This window comes from Neopsephotus bourkii, unplaced genomic scaffold, assembly GCF_033783945.1.
Source record: "Neopsephotus bourkii isolate Nb327-2 ecotype Australia unplaced genomic scaffold, CSIRO-AGI_Nbou_v1 NB_284, whole genome shotgun sequence".
NCBI lineage: Eukaryota > Metazoa > Chordata > Aves > Psittaciformes > Psittacidae > Neopsephotus > Neopsephotus bourkii.
The window spans coordinates 610,417-626,789 of NW_026900793.1; the positions used below are offsets into that span (position 1 = coordinate 610,417).

At 66.6% G+C, this 16,373-nt stretch overlaps 4 protein-coding genes across 10 annotated transcripts in view; 3 read left to right on the forward strand and 1 right to left on the reverse strand.

Moving 5' to 3' along the window:
• The window catches only part of LOC133208801 (acylamino-acid-releasing enzyme-like), a 40,911-nt gene extending 30,648 nt beyond the window's left edge, over positions 1–10,263 (forward strand). The window contains exons 1-22 of one of the 2 annotated variants that reach the window (XM_061346944.1): positions 4,545–4,785; positions 4,885–4,993; positions 5,082–5,208; positions 5,301–5,382; positions 5,499–5,574; positions 5,686–5,828; positions 6,137–6,277; positions 6,352–6,443; positions 6,553–6,593; positions 6,662–6,783; positions 7,360–7,420; positions 7,522–7,616; positions 7,697–7,748; positions 7,819–7,907; positions 8,335–8,476; positions 8,588–8,665; positions 8,737–8,817; positions 8,895–8,983; positions 9,301–9,491; positions 9,577–9,679; positions 9,759–9,865; positions 9,996–10,262. In XM_061346944.1, coding sequence (XP_061202928.1) covers positions 4,756–4,785; positions 4,885–4,993; positions 5,082–5,208; positions 5,301–5,382; positions 5,499–5,574; positions 5,686–5,828; positions 6,137–6,277; positions 6,352–6,443; positions 6,553–6,593; positions 6,662–6,783; positions 7,360–7,420; positions 7,522–7,616; positions 7,697–7,748; positions 7,819–7,907; positions 8,335–8,476; positions 8,588–8,665; positions 8,737–8,817; positions 8,895–8,983; positions 9,301–9,491; positions 9,577–9,679; positions 9,759–9,865; positions 9,996–10,104 — 2,160 coding nt within the window. In that variant the 5' untranslated portion in view covers positions 4,545–4,755 and the 3' untranslated portion in view covers positions 10,105–10,262. Of the gene's footprint in view, positions 1–4,544; positions 4,786–4,882; positions 4,994–5,081; positions 5,209–5,300; positions 5,383–5,498; positions 5,575–5,685; positions 5,829–6,136; positions 6,278–6,351; positions 6,444–6,552; positions 6,594–6,661; positions 6,784–7,359; positions 7,421–7,521; positions 7,617–7,696; positions 7,749–7,818; positions 7,908–8,334; positions 8,477–8,587; positions 8,666–8,736; positions 8,818–8,894; positions 8,984–9,300; positions 9,492–9,576; positions 9,680–9,758; positions 9,866–9,995 lie in introns of those variants that run through there. The other variant, XM_061346945.1, reaches the window with a different exon arrangement.
• APEH (acylaminoacyl-peptide hydrolase) lies at positions 268–4,508 on the forward strand. 3 transcript variants are annotated; one of them, XM_061346943.1, is made up of 22 exons: positions 269–310; positions 651–780; positions 863–989; positions 1,073–1,163; positions 1,257–1,332; positions 1,398–1,555; positions 1,628–1,765; positions 1,845–1,936; positions 2,011–2,051; positions 2,129–2,250; positions 2,377–2,437; positions 2,507–2,601; positions 2,692–2,743; positions 2,829–2,917; positions 2,990–3,128; positions 3,202–3,285; positions 3,367–3,447; positions 3,553–3,641; positions 3,748–3,938; positions 4,007–4,109; positions 4,176–4,282; positions 4,351–4,508. In XM_061346943.1, exons 1-22 carry the CDS (start codon positions 299–301, stop codon positions 4,454–4,456), a joined length of 2,184 nt encoding a protein of 727 aa, XP_061202927.1. In that variant the 5' UTR covers positions 269–298; the 3' UTR covers positions 4,457–4,508. The 3 variants fall into 3 exon arrangements, with proteins under 3 accessions (XP_061202925.1, XP_061202927.1, XP_061202926.1); XM_061346941.1 differs by having other exon boundaries at positions 268–310; positions 4,007–4,282; XM_061346942.1 differs by lacking the exon at positions 269–310 and having other exon boundaries at positions 618–780; positions 4,007–4,282.
• A 12-nt stretch (positions 10,264–10,275) lies between the features above and the next one.
• Positions 10,276–14,766, reverse strand: MST1 (macrophage stimulating 1). Of its 3 annotated transcripts, none has more exons than XM_061346948.1 (18): positions 14,641–14,766; positions 14,136–14,277; positions 13,902–14,014; positions 13,703–13,817; positions 13,340–13,476; positions 13,148–13,268; positions 12,923–13,041; positions 12,668–12,830; positions 12,443–12,573; positions 12,270–12,372; positions 12,016–12,152; positions 11,858–11,893; positions 11,664–11,775; positions 11,520–11,597; positions 11,308–11,454; positions 11,125–11,231; positions 10,596–10,735; positions 10,276–10,511 (listed from the first exon to the last, which is right to left on the reverse strand). In XM_061346948.1, exons 1-18 carry the CDS (start codon positions 14,687–14,689, stop codon positions 10,350–10,352), a joined length of 2,112 nt encoding a protein of 703 aa, XP_061202932.1. In that variant the 5' UTR covers positions 14,690–14,766; the 3' UTR covers positions 10,276–10,349. The 3 variants fall into 3 exon arrangements, with proteins under 3 accessions (XP_061202932.1, XP_061202930.1, XP_061202933.1); XM_061346946.1 differs by having other exon boundaries at positions 12,668–12,833; XM_061346949.1 differs by lacking the exon at positions 11,858–11,893 and having other exon boundaries at positions 12,668–12,833.
• A 331-nt stretch (positions 14,767–15,097) lies between these two features.
• DAG1 (dystroglycan 1) overlaps positions 15,098–16,373 on the forward strand; it is a 52,324-nt gene continuing 51,048 nt past the window's right edge. The window contains exon 1 of one of the 2 annotated variants that reach the window (XM_061346940.1): positions 15,098–15,117. The gene's annotated coding sequence lies outside the window, so the exon portion shown is untranslated. Of the gene's footprint in view, positions 15,240–16,373 lie in introns of both variants that reach the window. The other variant, XM_061346936.1, reaches the window with a different exon arrangement.

The following is a 16,373-nucleotide window of genomic DNA, read 5'->3' on the forward strand; positions in this document are numbered from 1 at the left end:
CCTCAGCCTGCACCCGGAGCGACACTCAGCGCTGCCGCCGCCTGCCGGGGACACCGCTCCGGGGCGGCCCGGAGGCCTCCAGCGCAGGCCCGCGGTGAACGGGAGCGGCGAAGCGCGGCTCCGAACCTTGGACCTCCAGCGGCGGCGGTGGCGGCGCCGCGCGTGCCCACCAGGGGGCGCCTCAACGCGAGGGGTTGGGCCAGCGCCGCAGCCAATAGGAGGTGCCGCAGTCCGCAGACCCCTCCCCTCTATCCCGGAAGTGCTGGCCCTGGGCCCGCCCCCGCTCCGCCGCCGCGAGATGGAGTCACCGGTGAGGGGCTGCGGAGGGGGTGGCGGGAGGACGGGGGGCGCGTGACGTCACTAACCCCCCGGCCCAGCTCGCGGGGCTCCGGTGACCGCTCGGGCTGCACCCCCGGTACCTGCCCCGGTACCTGCGCCCTCCGGTGCCCTGCTTCCAGCCTGGCTGCTCCCCAGTCACTGCCACTCCACCCTCGCACACCTTCCGTGCCCTACTAAGTGCCCCCAGTGCCGTCCTAATCCCCCCGTGTACCCCAGCGAGTGCCCCAGGACCTTCCAAATCCCCCGTGCACCCTCCTGCACCCCACCATCCCCTGCACCATGTCCCCCCGCCACCCTGTCGCGTCCCACAGATGCCCCTGATCACGGAGGAGATAGTGGAGCTGTACCGGGAGCTGAGCGGGCACCCGGGGCTCAGCACCGCCAGCCTCGGCCCTGATGTCACCACCCAGTACGGGGGCAAGTACTGCAGCCTCAGCACCGGTACGGGGGTGGGCTGGGGGTCCGAGGGGTCCCTGCCTGCCTGGCGGGGCTGCGGCCGGTGAACTCACCCCACTGCTCGCAGAGTGGTTGCAGCGGGACCTGGCGCGGGCTGAGAACATCAGGTTCTGCCGGCAGTACCTCATCTTCCACGATGGAGCCTCCATCGTGTACTCGGCACCCACCGGCACCTGCTCCGAGATCACGGGCGAGTGAGTCTCGTCCTGTCCCCCTTCACTGGCATCCCCTCGGGGTGCTGATGGCGGGGGGCTGATGGGCACCCACGCACCCACAGGCTGCTGAGCCAGGTGTCCCCCAGCGGGGCCCTCAAGGCTGTTCTGCGCAAGGCCTCCAACAAGGAGAAGAAGGAGAAGCAGTTCCTGGAGGTGAGGGGGGGATCGCAGCCGGGCTGGATACTCCGTGGGCTTGGGGATGGATCCACACTGAAACCTGGGGCTGCTCCATATCTCTGCCCCCAGGTCTGGGATCAGAACCGCAAGGTGAAGAGCATCGACCTGACAACACTGGACAAGCACGGCAGCGTCTATGATGATGGTGAGGGTCTGGGCGATGTGGGGTATGGGGGGACGGGGTGACCGGTGCCTGACCCGCCTCTGCAGATGAGTTTGGCTGCCTGGCCTGGTCGCACTCGGAGACCCACCTGCTCTACGTGGCGGAGAAGAAGCGTCCCAAGGCTGAGTCCTTCTTCGAGAGAAAAGAGCTGCGTGTCTCGGATGAGGACATGGAGCAGCCAAAGAAGGAGTATGAACCTCTCAAGGTGGGGGTCCCCCCACTCTGATGCAGACTGTGACGAGTGGGATGACGATGGGGCTGATGGGGCTGTGCGCAGGGTGAGCAGTTCGTGTACCACGAGGACTGGGGGGAAACACTGAGCACCTGCAGCGTGCCCGTCCTCTGCGTCCTGGACATTGAGGGCAGCAGCATCTCAGTGCTGGAGGGCATCCCGGATCACCTCTCCCCTGGCCAGGTCAGGATGGGGAATGCACAGAAAGGGAGGTTTTGAGGGCCATTGGCAGGGCAAGCTGCTCATTCTCCTCTCCCCACAGGCTTTCTGGTGTCCAGATGATACCGGTGTGGTGTTTGTGGGCTGGTGGCACGAGCCCTTCCGCCTGGGGCTGCGGCACTGCACCAACCGCAGGTGAGTCCCCACAGGGCACCCTGCCCCACAGCCAGGCCCCCCGGCCCCATGGTGACACCCATCTCTGCCGGCAGGTCAGCGCTGTTCTATGTGGACCTGACGGGGGGGAGTTGCGGTGAGCAGCGCGTACCCCAGTTCCGCAGGTGCCCCGGGCTCCAAGCAGTCCCTCACCGTGTCTTCATGCCCGTGCAGAGCTGCTCTCCGAGGACACCAAGGCTGTGTGGTCCCCGCGGCTCAGCCCTGATCACTGCCGCATCGTCTACCTGGAAAACGATGCCATGGGCCCCCACCAGCAGTGCAGCCGGCTCCGCATGGTGAGCGGCACCAGGGGGACACCGGTGGGGTGCCCGTGCTGCAGTGGAGGCTGGCAGCAGGGCGGTGTGACCCCATTCTAAGGCTCTGGTGGGGGCAACACTTGCCCTGTGCTGTGCCTCCTGCAGTATGACTGGTACACCGAAGAGACCAGCACAGTGCTGGACGTGGTGCCGCGGCAAGTGTGGGGTGAGTGCAGCCCTGGGGGTGTTTAGGGGGGTCACAGAACGGTGCTGAGCACCACTGCTCTCATTGCAGGTGCCTTCCCTGGTATCTACAGCGTGCTGCCAGGGCTGTGCTGGGCAGCTGACAGCCGCAGGATCGTGCTGGACACGGCCCAGCGCAGTCAGCAGGTGAGGGCTGCCATGCTGGGATGGCACCGTGGGGCACAGGGGAGCTGAGACACGTCAGGGCTCTGTTGGACTCTGCCCTCGTGCCCCTAGGACGTGTTTGTGGTGGACACGGTGACGGGCGCCACAACCTCACTGACCGCTGGTGAGTGGCAGGCCAGCAGCGCCATCCCAGCACTGGGGCAGGGTAGGTGGTCACGTCTGCAGGTCTGATCCCTTCTCCTCCCCAGGTGCCCCCCAGGGATGCTGGTCTGTCCTCACCATTGACCGGAACATCTTGGTGGCCAGCTTCTCCACCCCTAGCTGCCCCCCGGCACTGGTAAGGTGATGTCCCCCCCCTCCTCAGTGCCCACCAGCCCCTCAGCACTGACGCTCACCTTCTCCCATGCAGAAAGTGGCCATGCTGCCCGAGGCTGGCCAGGAGGCGCAGGTACGGTGGGTCTGCCTGCAGGAAGCATCCCCTGTGCCCAACATCAGCTGGGGCATCCGCACCTTGCAGCCCCCACCGGAGCAGGAGAACCCCCAGTATGGTGAGTGCTGTGGGGCCAGGCTGGGCTTCACCACCCACCCCGAACCCTGACGCCCCTCACCCTGCCTCCACAGCGGGCCTGGACTTCGATGCCATCTTACTGCGCCCAAGTGAGGGCCCTGCAGCTCAGAAACCACCCCTGGTTGTGATGCCCCATGGTAAGAGCTTGCCCCTGCCCGGCTCTGCCCCCTGCCCTGGCCACACAGTGTCACCCCCACTTTTGCCTTTGCCTTTTGCAGGGGGTCCCCACTCTGTCTTCGCGGCTGGGTGGATGCTGTACCCGGCAGCACTGTGCCGCATGGGCTTTGCCGTGCTACTGGGTGAGTGACACAGGGGCTCTGGGGCACTGCTGGGTGTCACAGTGCCCACAGTGTGCCCAGGACAGGGGGAGGAAAGGCTCTGATGCTGCCCCGTTCCCACCCCAGTGAATTACCGCGGCTCGCTGGGCTTTGGCCAGGACAGTGTGGCCTCGCTGCCGGGCAACGTGGGCACGCAGGACGTACGTGATGTGCAGGTATGGCCCTGGCTGTTAACAGAGTCCTGCAGCACCCTGAGCTCCCAGGGTGCCAGAGGAGGGGGAGCAGAGCTCCCTGCCTCACAGGTATCCCCCACGGTGGCAGCTCTGTGTGGAGCGGGTGCTGCAGGAGGAGCCGCTGGACGCCAGCCGGGTGGCCCTGGTGGGTGGCTCGCATGGAGGCTTCCTGGCGTGCCACCTCCTCGGCCAGTTCCCCGACACCTACCACGCCTGCGTGGTCCGCAACCCCGTGGTGAACATTGCCTCCATGGTGGGCACCACCGACATCCCCGACTGGTGAGTACCAGCACCCTCACCTCCCTGCACCCCAGCCCTGCGTGCATCCCCGTCCCTCTCACCCACAGGTGCCTGACGGAGACGGGGCTGCCCTATGCGCCCGATGCGCTCCCAGACCCAGCCCAGTGGACAGAGATGCTGCACAAGTCCCCCATGCGCTATGTGAACCAGGTACGTCACCATCCCTGTCCCCATCCCCGGCAGCAGAGCCATGCTGAGGCTGTGCTGATCCCACAGGTCCGTGCCCCCGTGCTGCTGCTGCTTGGAGAGGACGACCGGCGTGTGCCCCCCAAGCAGGGGCTGGAGTATTACCATGCCCTCAAGGCCCGGGGTGTCCCCACACGGTGAGTGGGGTGCAGGGTGCCTGGGCAGTGGGGTGTAGGGACAGCACTAACCCCCCTCTCCCCTGCAGGCTGCTCTGGTACCCAGGGAACAGCCACGCATTGGCGGGCATCGAGGCCGAAGCTGACGGCTTCATGAACATAGCACTGTGGCTGTCCAAGCACCTTTGGTGCTAACAGCCACCACCACATCACCCCCCTCACCCCCAATAAACGGTGTAGCTCAGCAGCCCCTGTCTGTGATGGTGATGGTGGTGCTGGTGTCACCTCTGCTTCCAGTGCCCTGGGTGCTCAGAGCCGCTGGGCCTTTGTCCAGGGCAGGTCAGTGGTGTGACACAGCACAGGGTGAACCCTGCCTGGGCACGGCTGGCACCTGCCATGCCCCTCGCTCCAGGCTGCTGCGCACACCCTGGCAGCCTGCCCTGGCTGAGCGGCCGGCACCAGCAGCACGGCACAGCGCGGCACAGCACAGTCCCATGGCCTCCGGGACCCAGCGGGGCACAGAGGTGGGCAAAGGGAGCTCAGGAGGGGCTGCACGGGGGGGCACAGCCCCGATTCGGGGGTGGGCATGGGCAGAGGGGTGAGCTCTGCCCCGTCCCGGCCAGGCTGCCCGCAGCCCCACCGCCTGCTACCGGGAGCTGAGCCAGTTCCCAGCTGTCACGGGCGCCGCGCTGGGGGCCGCCACAGGGGCACAGAGCTTCCAGCTCTACACCGGTGAGTGACGGGCTCGGTGCCCTGGTGCTGCGGGCTGGTGGGGCTGGCGCGGTGCGGTGCGGGGGGTGCTGACGGTCCCACCCCACAGAGTGCAGTCGCCCTGACCTGCCCCGCCGACGGCTTCTGCGGTTCAGCCGCCACTACAGCCTGCACCGCAGCGGCAATGGTGGCCTCACCGTCAGCCGGGCAGCGCTCAGCGCCGAGATCAACAACCAGTACGGCACATGCAGGCTGCGGGATGGGGCAGGCTGGCTGGTGCTGTGGCGTGGCCTGTGCCCGCTGCAGCCTCCTTCCCTCCCACCCTCAGGCTGCTGAGCCGGGACTCACCCACCGGGCAGCACCGCGCCGTGCTCAGCCGCTGCCCGCGGCAGGGCCATGAGCTGCTGGAGGTAATGGGGCTGCCCCAGTCACAGCAGCTTCAGGCTCAATGGGGTGGCTACAGCACCAGCATGGGGCAGTGGGTGCTATGGTTCTGGTGTGCTGGTGCTCACCCCCGTCCCCTCAGGTGTGGGGCAGCAGCGGGCGCAGCCACAGCGTGGACCTCACGGCGCTGGGGAAGCATGGGGAGGTCTACACGGAGGGTAGGGCCCCTTGCCCACCCCAACACAGGAGAGGGTGGCATGGCCAGTGGCCTCTGCCTGCCCGGCTGTGCCTGTGCCAGGCTGGGCTTTGGCACCCTCTTACTGTGCCAGGGCCCTTTGCCTGCCTGGCCTGGTCCCACTCGGAGACACGGCTGCTCTATGTGGCTGAGAAAAGCCGACCCAAGCGATGGGCACCCTGCGCCTGGGATGTGCCAGGAGCAGCCAGGCCGGCGGAGGAGGCCGAGGATGAGGAGGTGGGTGCTGAGTGCCCCATGAGCACACTGTGTGTCCCACAGGCATGCTGTGTACCCAACGAGAATGCTGTGCACGTGCCCCAATAGCACTCTGTGAACCCCACGAACGTGCCATGCACCTCATAAGAGTGCCGTGCACACCGTGAGCACGGATGCACCTTGTGAGTGTGCCATGCACGCTGTGAGCATCCCCATGTCTCGTCAGCATCACACATACCCTATGAGCATGCTATGCACCCCACAAGCACGCCATGCTGAGCTCCATGTCTGGGGCTGCCAACCGTGGGACTGGGGGGTCTTTGCCACAGGACAAGGAGCAGTTTGTGTACCACGAGGACTGGGGGGAGGCACTGAGCACCCGCAGCGTGCCCGTCCTCTGCGCCCTGGACCTGGAGAGCAGCAGCCTCTCGGTGCTGGAGGGGGTCCCGGAGCACCTCTCCCCCGGCCAGGTCAGGACAGGGGTGCAGGGAGAGCGCTGGGGGAGCCAGCCCGGGGCTGTGGCACAAGCCTGGCTGTCCCACAGGCCCTGTGGTCCCCGGGTGACCGTGGTGTGGTGTTCGTGGGCTGGTGGCACGAGCCCTTCCGCCTGGGGCTGAGCGCCTGCTCTAACAGGAGGTGGGTCCCCCCGTGCACCCAGCGCCAGGCTGGGATGCCCACGCTGTGCTGGCACAGTGGGGCTCAGCCTGGCCATGGGGCTCCATCCCCACACACTCCTCCTCTTCAGGGCAGGGGTTTTCCACTTGGACCTGAGCAGCGGGAGCTGCGGTGAGCACCGGGGCCGCGGGGGGGGGGGGTCCCTGTGTCCCTGAGGTGCTGACCCCTGCCTCGCACAGAGCTGCTGTCAGCCGAGCACGGAGCTGCCTTCTCCCCACGCCTGAGCCCCGACGGCCGGCGCCTGCTCTACCTGGAGGGTGCTGTGGGGGGGCCGCACCGGCAGTGCCTGTGCCTGCGCATGGTGAGCATGGTAACACAGTACCCAGCCTGGGCATCGCAGCCCCTCACGGTGCCCCCCATGCCTCGGTTTCGCTGGGGGGGGACTGTCCATAAGAAGGACTTGGGGCTGTTGAAGCCACGAGGATGCTCAGGGGCTGGAGCATCTCCTGTATGGAGACAGGCTGAGGAAGTTGGGGCTGTTCAGCCTGGAGAAGAGAAGGCTGCGTGGAGACCTCATAGCAGCCTTCCAGTATCTGAAGGGGGCCTATAGGGATGCTGGGGAGGGCCTCTTCATTAGGGACTGTAGTAATAGGACAAGGGGTAATGGGTTAAAACTGAAACAGGGGAAGCTTAGATTGGATATAAGGAGGAAGTTCATTACTGTGAGGGTGGTGAGGCACTGGAATGGGTTGCCCAGGGAGGTTGTGAATGCTCCATCCCTGACAGTGTTCAAGGCCAGGTTGGACAAGGCCTTGGGTGATATGGTTTAGTGTGAGGTGTCCCTGCCCATTGCGGGGGGGTTGGAACTGGGTGATCTTAAGGTCCTTTCCAACCCGAACTATTCCATGATTCTATTGCTGACTGCTGGCCCCTGCAGCTCACCTGGCAGACGAGGCAGACAGTGACGGTGCTCGATGCAGTGCAGGAGCCCACAGAGGGTGAGTGGTACACAGCGGGCAGGGCTGAGCGCTGCTGGGGGTACTTGGACCCCCCCCCCGGGGTGGCCATGGCTCTGCTCACTGTCTGTGCCCTGCTGCAGCCTTCGCCGGGCTGTTCCCAGAGGCGCTGCCACTGCGGTGCTGGGCGGCCGACAGCCAGCGAGCCGTGCTGGGCACCCCGCAGCGCAGCCGCACGGTGAGCCCGGGGCCTGCGGGCACGGGGAGGCGGTCCCTGACCCCGCAGTGATGCAGCTGCCTCTGCTCTGCCCCTCGCAGGACCTGCTGCTGGTGGACACGGAGGCGGCCACCGTCACCAACCTGACGGCAGGTACGTGGCATCGGCTGCCCATGGTGCCCAGGGGAGCGTCTGCGAGCACCGATGTGGTCTCTGTCCCTAGGGTCGCCTGAAGGGTGCTGGGAGCTGCTCACCCTGCAGTGGGACCTGCTGGTAGCCACGTGCTCAGCACCACACCACCCCCCGAGCCTGGTGAGCAGAGCCCTGGCACCGCATGATGTGGCATGGTGAAGTGCAGTGGTGTGGCATAGCATGGCATGACATGGCACAGCACAGGCAGATCCTGACTGGCATTGCGTGACACAGCATGGCATAGCATAGCCAGATCCAGTATAGCGTAGCAATGCAAAGCCTTGGCATGACGTGGCCCAGCTTTGCGTGGCATAGTCAAGCACAGTGTGGTGAAGCACGGCCAGCTACAGCATGGCATTGCAGAGCACGGTGTGGCGAGGAACATTGCATGGCCCAGCCAAGGGCAGCACGGCATGGCACAGAGCTGTGTAACGAGGCATGGCATTGCACATCTGTGCATGGCACAGGGCAGCACCAGAGCACTGGGCCTGCACTGGGGGCTGTTATAGCTGCCCCAGTGCCGGTGCCACCCAATGTGGTTTCCCAGGTAGTGGCGGTGCTGCCACCGGCGGGCCAGGAGCTGCCCCTTCGCTGGGTGCCGGTGGAGGACACCCCAATAGTGCCCGGTGTCACCTGGAAGACCCTGAGGATCCAGCCCCCCTGCAATGGGCAGAGCCCAGCTGCTCACAGTGAGTGCCCAGGGGTCCCTGATGTACCCCCTGATGCCAGGGGTACCCGGGATGGGGGGTACCAGGGTAGGGGTCCTGGGGTTGGGGGTTCTGAGCAGGACCCCTTCCCAGGCCCCCAGGCTTTCGAGGCCCTGCTGCTGAGCCCCCCGGAGAGCATGGCACCGCACCCCCTTGTTGTGTGTCCCCATGGTGAGTGAGGGGACAGTGGGGACACCCTGGCAGTGTTGGTGGCACCTGGCTGACATCCCCACTGGCCCCAGGTGGCCCCCATGCTGTCTTCGATGCCCGCTGGCGCCCAGGCATGGCCACACTGTGCTGGCTGGGCTTTGCCGTGCTCCTGGGTGAGTGCTGGGGAGTCTGGGGATGTGGCCACTGCACTTCACTGGAGACAGCACACCCATGGTCCCCATCTCCCCAGTGAACTACCGGGGCTCTCTGGGCTTCGGCCAGGCCAGCATCAGCTCCCTGCTGTCCCGAGTGGGTGAACAGGATGTGGCGGACACCCAGGTGACGGGCGCTGGGATGGAGGGGTGGAAGGTGATGGTGTTGGGGTGCTGGTGGTGGGGTCTGCTGGGAGGATGCTGATGGTGAGATCGGCTGTGGGGATGCTGATGGTGGTGGAGTCTGCTGGGAGGATGCTGATAGTGAGATCAGCTGTGGGGATGCTGACGGTGGTGGGGTCTGCTGGGAGGATGCTGATAGTGAGTTTGGCTGTGGGGATGCTGACGGTGGTGGGGTCTGCTGGGAGGATGCTGATAGTGAGATCGGCTGTGGGGATGCTGATGGTGGTGGGGTCTGCTGATGGTGGGAGCCCATGGGCGCAGCTGGCAGTGGAGCAGGCGCTGCACAGTGAGCCCCTGGACCCACACCGCCTGGCCCTGCTGGCTGGCTCCCACGGAGCCTTCATCGCCCTCCACCTCCTCACCCGTGAGCCCAAGCGCTACCGAGCCTGTGCCCTGCGCAGCCCCGTTTCCAACCTGCCAGCACTGCTTGGGACCTCCGACATCCCTGACTGGTGAGTGTCACTCCCTGTGCCATGCCGTGCCGTGCCGTGCCCCCAGTCCCCACAGCACCCACCTCACCAGCACGCTGTGCCACAGGCGCTACACCTCCCTGGGGCTGCCCTACTCCTTCGAGCGGGTACCACAGCCCGAGGAGGTGGCCACCATGCTGCTGCGCTCGCCCATTGCCCAGGCGGCGCGGGTAAGGCAGGGCAGGATGGGTGTGCAGGGCAGGGTGCAGGGTGCAGGGTGCCAGGCTCCTACCGCTGCCTGTGCTGCAGGTGCAGACGCCGGTGCTGCTGTGTGTGGGTGCTCGGGACCGGCGCGTCAGCCCCACGCAGTCACTGGAGCTCTACCGGGTGCTGCGGGCCAGGGGGGTGCCCGTGAGGTGAGTGGGGAGCAGGGGGATGCAGCAGGGAGGGAACCCTGGGGTGCCGGCTGAGCATCCCCCTCTATTCCATCCCATCCCATCCCATCCCATCCCATCCCATCCCATCCCATCCCATTCTGCCCTGCAGGATGCTGTGGTACCCGCAGGGTGGCCATGCACTAGCTGGCGTGGAGATGGAGGCCGATGTCTTCAACAACTGCGCCCAGTGGCTCCTTCAGCACATGGGGCTGCCCTGATGGGATGGGACAGGACAGCGCAGCCCCCAGCACACACAGTGGCCCTGCCTCTAGGCCAGCCCCAGGGATGACCACTGGCCCTGGGGACCATGCCAGGACCAGAGAAGGATGAAGCAAGTGTAGCTGGAGGCAGGATGGGATGCCAGCTGGGGTTTGGTCTTAAATAAACATGAGAGACCCTATGCAGTGCTAAGGCTGTGCCTTTATTGCATGGTGGCGGCTGTGCCAGGCTGGGCCGAGCCGGCTCAGCCCATCTTCATCACCTTGTAGATCCAGTCAACGTAGAGCGACACACGGATGAAGAGGGCGGGCTGGTCAGTGCGGGCGCAGACACGGGATGGGGTGATCACCCCCTCTAGCACCCAGCAGTCGGCGGTGAGGCAAGCCAGTGGCCCCCCGTAATCTCCCTGTGGCACCGGGGCAGCAGCAGCAGCGTCACCCCGGTGCCAGCCCCCTGGACCCCCCGCAGCAGCACCCCCGGCCCAGCTCACCTCGCAGGCCCCCACGCCGGCACGCAGCGGGGCCGTGCAGAGCTCGCTGTCCTTGACGCGTCCGCGCAGCGCTGCATTGCACTCGCCATGGGCCAACACCGGCAGCCACGCCACGTTCAGCACCCGGCCGTCCGCCGTGCCTGTGGGCAGGGGAGGCACCAGTGGGGGATGCCATGGCAGTGGGGACGGCACAGGCAGGGGGGTGCCATGGTACAGGGGTGGCACTGGCAGGGGGCACACAGCATAGAAGGTAATGTGTTTGCAGGAGTGCCCTCACAGGGAGTACGGTGGGCAGGGGCTGGTGTTGATGGAGAATGGAGTGGGCAGGAGGGTACTGTGGACAGGGACGATGCGGTGGGCAGGGGGCTGGCACAGGCAGGAAAATACCACAGGAGAGAGATGCTGTAAGGAGGGGGGTGTTATCAACTTTGGGATGCTGTCGGCAGGGGATGCCATTGCGGGGGGATAGCACAGGCAGGGGATGTGTTGGGCAGGGGATGCTGTTTGAGGGGCTGCCCACGGCAGGTACCTCTGGTCTCCCCCCAGCCGGCGATCTCGCACACGGTGCCCGCGGGCACAATATAGCGCTCAGGTGGGAGGCAGATCAGGGCCACGCGCCTGTTCAGAGTGGCTGGGCTGCAGTGAGAGGAACAGTGGGATGTGGTGCCAGCCTGGCCAGCCACGGGGTACCAGAGGGACCGGGGCAGCTCACCTCGCCAGCTTCAGCATCACCAGCTGGGATTCAGAGGGGCCGCAGACAATCCGTGCGATGGGGATGGTCTGCAGGTCTGGGTCCCCAGGGCCGGGGTCCTTGAAGAGCGTCCCCAGGTGAACCTCATAGCCCGTGAGGTCGGCATCACTGCAGGATGGGGATGTGAGGACATGGGGGGGTCCCATCACCCCACACCCCAGCCCCAGCCTTACCAGGAGGAGAAGCACTGTCGCGTGCTGATCACCCACTGTTCCTTCACCAGGGTCCCCCCACAGAAGTGCACACCGGCCCTGTGGGGATGGGGTCAGCCCCAGGAGGACACTGACTGCGTGGCAGGGAGCTGGGGAGCCACTCACCGGTTGCGGATGCTGACAGTCCAGGGCGAGTTGCCAGGCTGGCCACCAACGATGCGCCCTTTCAGCTGCAACCTCTCATCCCGCTGGCCACACTCCTTGAACGCCACTGTGTCTGTGGGCACGGTGGGTGTCAGATGGGGCCATGCCACCGGCACTTGCCCCATGGCAGTCACCCGGCACCTGTGGGCCCCAACCTGGGTTCTCCAGGACAGAGGGCACTGTGCTGCCAGCTGCGGAGAGAAAGCACAGGGTGGCACTACAGCAGGGTGCAGCCATCCTGGGGGGACCAAAACCCCCCTAGGGGGTGACCAGGGACACCCTTAGCTCTGCAGGGGTGCGGACAGGGGCTCACAGCAGGGCTTGATGGCACAATAGTCAAAAGGGGTGCGGGGGTCCATGGTGTAGCACCAGGGGCCATGGCTGTCATTATCGGGGTTGCGGCAGTAGTTCTCCTCCAGGTGCGCTTCAGGGTGGGTGAGAGGTGAGATCCTGCCACAAACAAGTCACTGTCACCATCATCATCCTGTTCTCCATATACCCATCCTCACCCCATCCCCAACCCTGTGCCCCTCCCTGTCCCCACACCCTGACCCCTCGCATACTCACTGGGGCACATGGGGTGTCTGGGCAGCCCAGTGCTGGCAGGTGATGCCTTTTCGTGTCTTGCTGACGTGACCGCGGTAGTGCTCGCCATGGCCATGGTAGCACTCTGGAGACAGGCAGGGAGGGCTGGCACCCACAGCAGGCACCCCACGGATGGGTGCCTGGGGTTGGCTCACCTTGGGCACCCAGCTCGTCAGGGCAGCGGCGGATGTGGAAGCAGAAGGCGATGCGGACAGTGGAGCGGGCGGTGAAGCACCACGGAGCCTCGGAGCCGTCAGGGTTGCGGCAGTAGTTCTCTTGCAGGTCCCTGGTGGAGGGGCTGCATGGGTGCCCCCCAACCGCACACCCAGGGGTGCTGCTCACAGCCACCCTCCCCAGGTGCATCCCCCCGGCCCCCTTACTTGCAGGGGTACTTCTTGGGTGTGAAGTGGTGCCGGTGGGGCACCTGCGCATCCCAGCGCTGGCAGGGGATCCCTGACACGGTGATGTTCACCCGTCCCCGGTAGCCTTCGCCTTTGCCCCTGAAGCAGCTGGTGGTGACGTTGAGGGGCCGTGGGCGTTTCTCTGCTTGCAGGGCCGGAGAGGAGCAGAGCAGCAGGGTTAGGGTGTACCGGGACACCCGGTCCCACCGCACGGTGACATCAGCAGGGACGTACTGCACAGGCGGATGCGGCAGTACTCTCGCTCCCGCCCGGGGTCGATGGTGTAGCACCAGGGCCGTTCCGAGCTGTCGGGGTTGCGGCAGTAGTTGTCATCCAGCCCCTTGTCAGGGTACCTGGTGCAGGCAAGGAGCAGTGGTTGACGGTAGTCCCAGCGCCCCAGCACATGGCACGGCTGGGGCTGCATGCTGCCCAGTGCTGCGCACTGCCCAGAGCTGGTACTTGTGGGGATGGTAGGGGTGCTTGTGTGGGTGCTGCATGTCCCAGCGCTGGCACTCTGTCCCTGACTCGGTGTGGTCCACAGTGCCGCGGTAGTCCTCCCCATTGCAGGTCATGCAGACGGCTGCCAACAGCCAGGGGGCACTCAGTGGGGGGGACACAGGCCACAGGGAGCCCCTGGGATGCAGCACTCACCATCCTCACACTTCTTGATGCCGCAGCTCTGGTGTCGGATGTTGGGGTCAACGGTGTAACACCACGGGCCCCGCTTGTCCCGGTCTGGGTTGCGGCAGTAATTCTCCTCTAGACCATTGTGGGGTGACGGTAGGAACCTGCAGGCAGCAGAGGGAGTAGGAGGGCTGTGTGGAGCCCCTTGCCCTGGGGTGGGCACAGCCCGATGCTATGCTACCTTAGGCAGTGCCACTGCACCTACAAGGTCCCCATTGCCCAAACGCAGTCCCTATTGCCACCATGCTGTCCCCAGCCCATTCGCTATTGCCCCAAGCTGCCTGGGGCCACTGGTGGGTGCTGTGGACCAGCTTGGGGACATGGAGGCACCTGTGGTCATGGGGTGTTGTGGCTTGCCAGTGCTGGCAGCGCAGACCCTTCTCCGTCACGGCCCGTGTGCCACGGTAACTGGAGCCATTGCCCACGATGCAGTCCCGCAGGAAGACTGGGGAAAGCAGAGCACACAAGCAGTGAGGAGCCCTGTGCCCGGTCTGTGGTGTCCCCATGCTCACCCATGGCACCAGCCCACCTTTCTTCTGGTACAGGTCATAGTGGATGTTTTTCTGCAGCTGGATGTGGGGCGAGTGCTGGGTCCAGGGCAGCAGCTGGCACAGCTGGCTCTGCCGGTTGTGGTGGAAAGCCCTGGGAGGCACAGGGGGAGTATGGCATGGAGTTGTAAAGGGCAGGACCAACGGGCACACATGGGCACCCAGCAAAGAGCACGGAGTGAGCCCGGTGTCACGACCCTCCCAGTCCCGCTCACCGGCAGGCCAGGCTGGTGGCACAGCGCCAGGCACACTGCTCCTCAGAGCCCTGCTCTGGCGGCGGCAGCGGTGGGTCTGCAGGCACTGCCAGCAGCTCCGTGGCTCGCAGGCGCTGGAAGTCATTGAGGGGGGAACGGTGGCCTGCAGAGGGTGGCAAGAACTTGGAGAGACAGCATGGACACGCAGGCCCTGCTGAGCGCGGGATCCAGCCCCACAGAGCAGATCTCTGTCCTGTGGAGTGTGGGATCCCAGACCCACTCTGTCCTGTGGAGCGTGGGATCCTGCCCCGCAGAGCACAGGACCATGGACCCATGTCCCATGGAGCAGGAGGGTCCCTGCACAGCACCTGCTGCAGGCCTCTAGTTCCTGCTGCCCCCCTGTGCCACAGGCCCTGGCAGTGGCCTGAAAGCTCCTATCCCGACCCCACGTCCTGCCTAGGTCCCGCACTGCCCCACGCCCTCGGCCACCACGGGAGCCCCACAGCGCCCGGGCCCGGGTCCCTACCTGAGGCCAGGGCCGCGGCCAGGGCGAGGACCCCCAGCACGGGCTGCATGGCGGCGTCCCCGCGCTGCTGCAGCGCCGGGGCGGCCCCGAGCAAATATTTGCCCACGGGAACGGGGCCAGGGGGCGCCGGGATCAGCCCCCGGCGGGAACGCACGTGGGCCGCGGGGCGGGGCCTAAGACACGGGGGGCGTGGCGCACGGCATGGAGGCGGGGTCTGCTGTGGGGGCGTGGCCTAAGACACTGGAGCGGGACGGGAACTGATCTTGAGGCGGGGCTTGGAGCGACGCCAAAAGGGGCGGGTCTTGCGGTGGGCGGGGCTGCACCAGCGACGGCCGCAGGGCGCGCGGGAAGGCGGGATCGCGCCCGGCCAGGTGGGGCGGGGCTAGAGGTGGGCGGGGCGTGCGCAGGCGGCGGTCGCCGATTGGCGGCGGCGCGCTCGTGCCGCCGGTTGCTAAGCGCCGCGCGCCCCTCCCCTAGGTACGTGCCCGCGCGGGGTCGCGCTCGCTCCGCGCCGCCCGCTCGGTGCGTCGGGGCCGCTGGCGGCGGGAGGCGGCGGGGAGCGGCCTCCGGGGAGCGGCCTCCGCGCCCGGCTACGCACGGTGAGCGGTCCGCGGGACTGGGGTCGGGGCGCGGGTCTGGCCTACGCCCGGTGGCGGCACCTGCCGGGCCGCACTGCCCTTGGCCTACCGGGCTGGCTGGGTGCGGGGCCGGGAGCAGTGGCGCGGCCTGAGGCAGAGGCGCGGCGGGCCCGGGCCTCCCGGTGCGCGGGCAGCGGCTCGTCGCGGCCCGGCGCGCCCTCCGCGGCCTGCCGGCGCCCGGTGCGGGCGGCGGCCCTGCCCCTGTGCGGGGTCCGGTCCCGGCGCCGCTACCCTGTCGTTCCGCTCTTCCTTCCCTCTTTCTCCTCCCTGCTTTCCCGCTTCCCAGCCCCACCGGGGCCGCTGTTCGGGAGCCGTCCGGGACCCCCCGGGGCCTGGGTGCTCGCCGGGGGCAGGGTCTGCCGCCGGGCGGGAGGCCGAGCGGGCCTGGGCCGGGGTACTGGGCGGCCGGGCCGGGTTGGACTGTGCTGGGTGAGGCGTGGGGCTCCGGTGCAGCCGCCGGTAGGGCGGTAGGAGCGGCTGGGGTGTGCTGGGGGTGGCGGTAGTCTTTCGGTCCGTGGACGCGCCGTGGTGCCGGCCCGTGTGTGCTCCTGGGCTCTGCCCCGCGGGTGCCCGCCCGGCGGCTCTTCCTGTTCACCGGGACCGGCCGGGCCCCGGTGGGTGTCCAGGACCCGGCGGGTCTCGCTGTGTCTCTGGGCACACTCCCCATGCAGAGGTGCCGGCACTCTCGGCTCCGCGTCGGCACCGGCCGGACTTGCCGGGGGCTTTGCGGGGTCCCTCCGGCTCCCAGGGCTGACCCTCGGCTCAGGCTGTTCCAGGCACGGCAGACCTGCAGTCAAGCTTGTGAGGGTGCGTACATGCGAGTAAATAGTTCTGCTGAGGGGTAAATGTGCGATGCTCCCCGTGGCCTCCCAGGCTCCTCGGAAGCAACAGGCTCTGAAGCAGCTTGCACTGGTCTCCAGTGAATTTAGTAAATTTTGCCCCAGGTTTGAAGTTTGAAACCCTCCCGTGTGTGCTTTCAGAGTGTCACTGGGTCTCTGCTGCCCAGCATAGGGGGATGTGAGAGGGCAGCAGGGTTTGCAGTTATTCCCTGAGATCCTGGAGCTTTTGGCTTCTCAGCTTGGGAAAATGGCACTT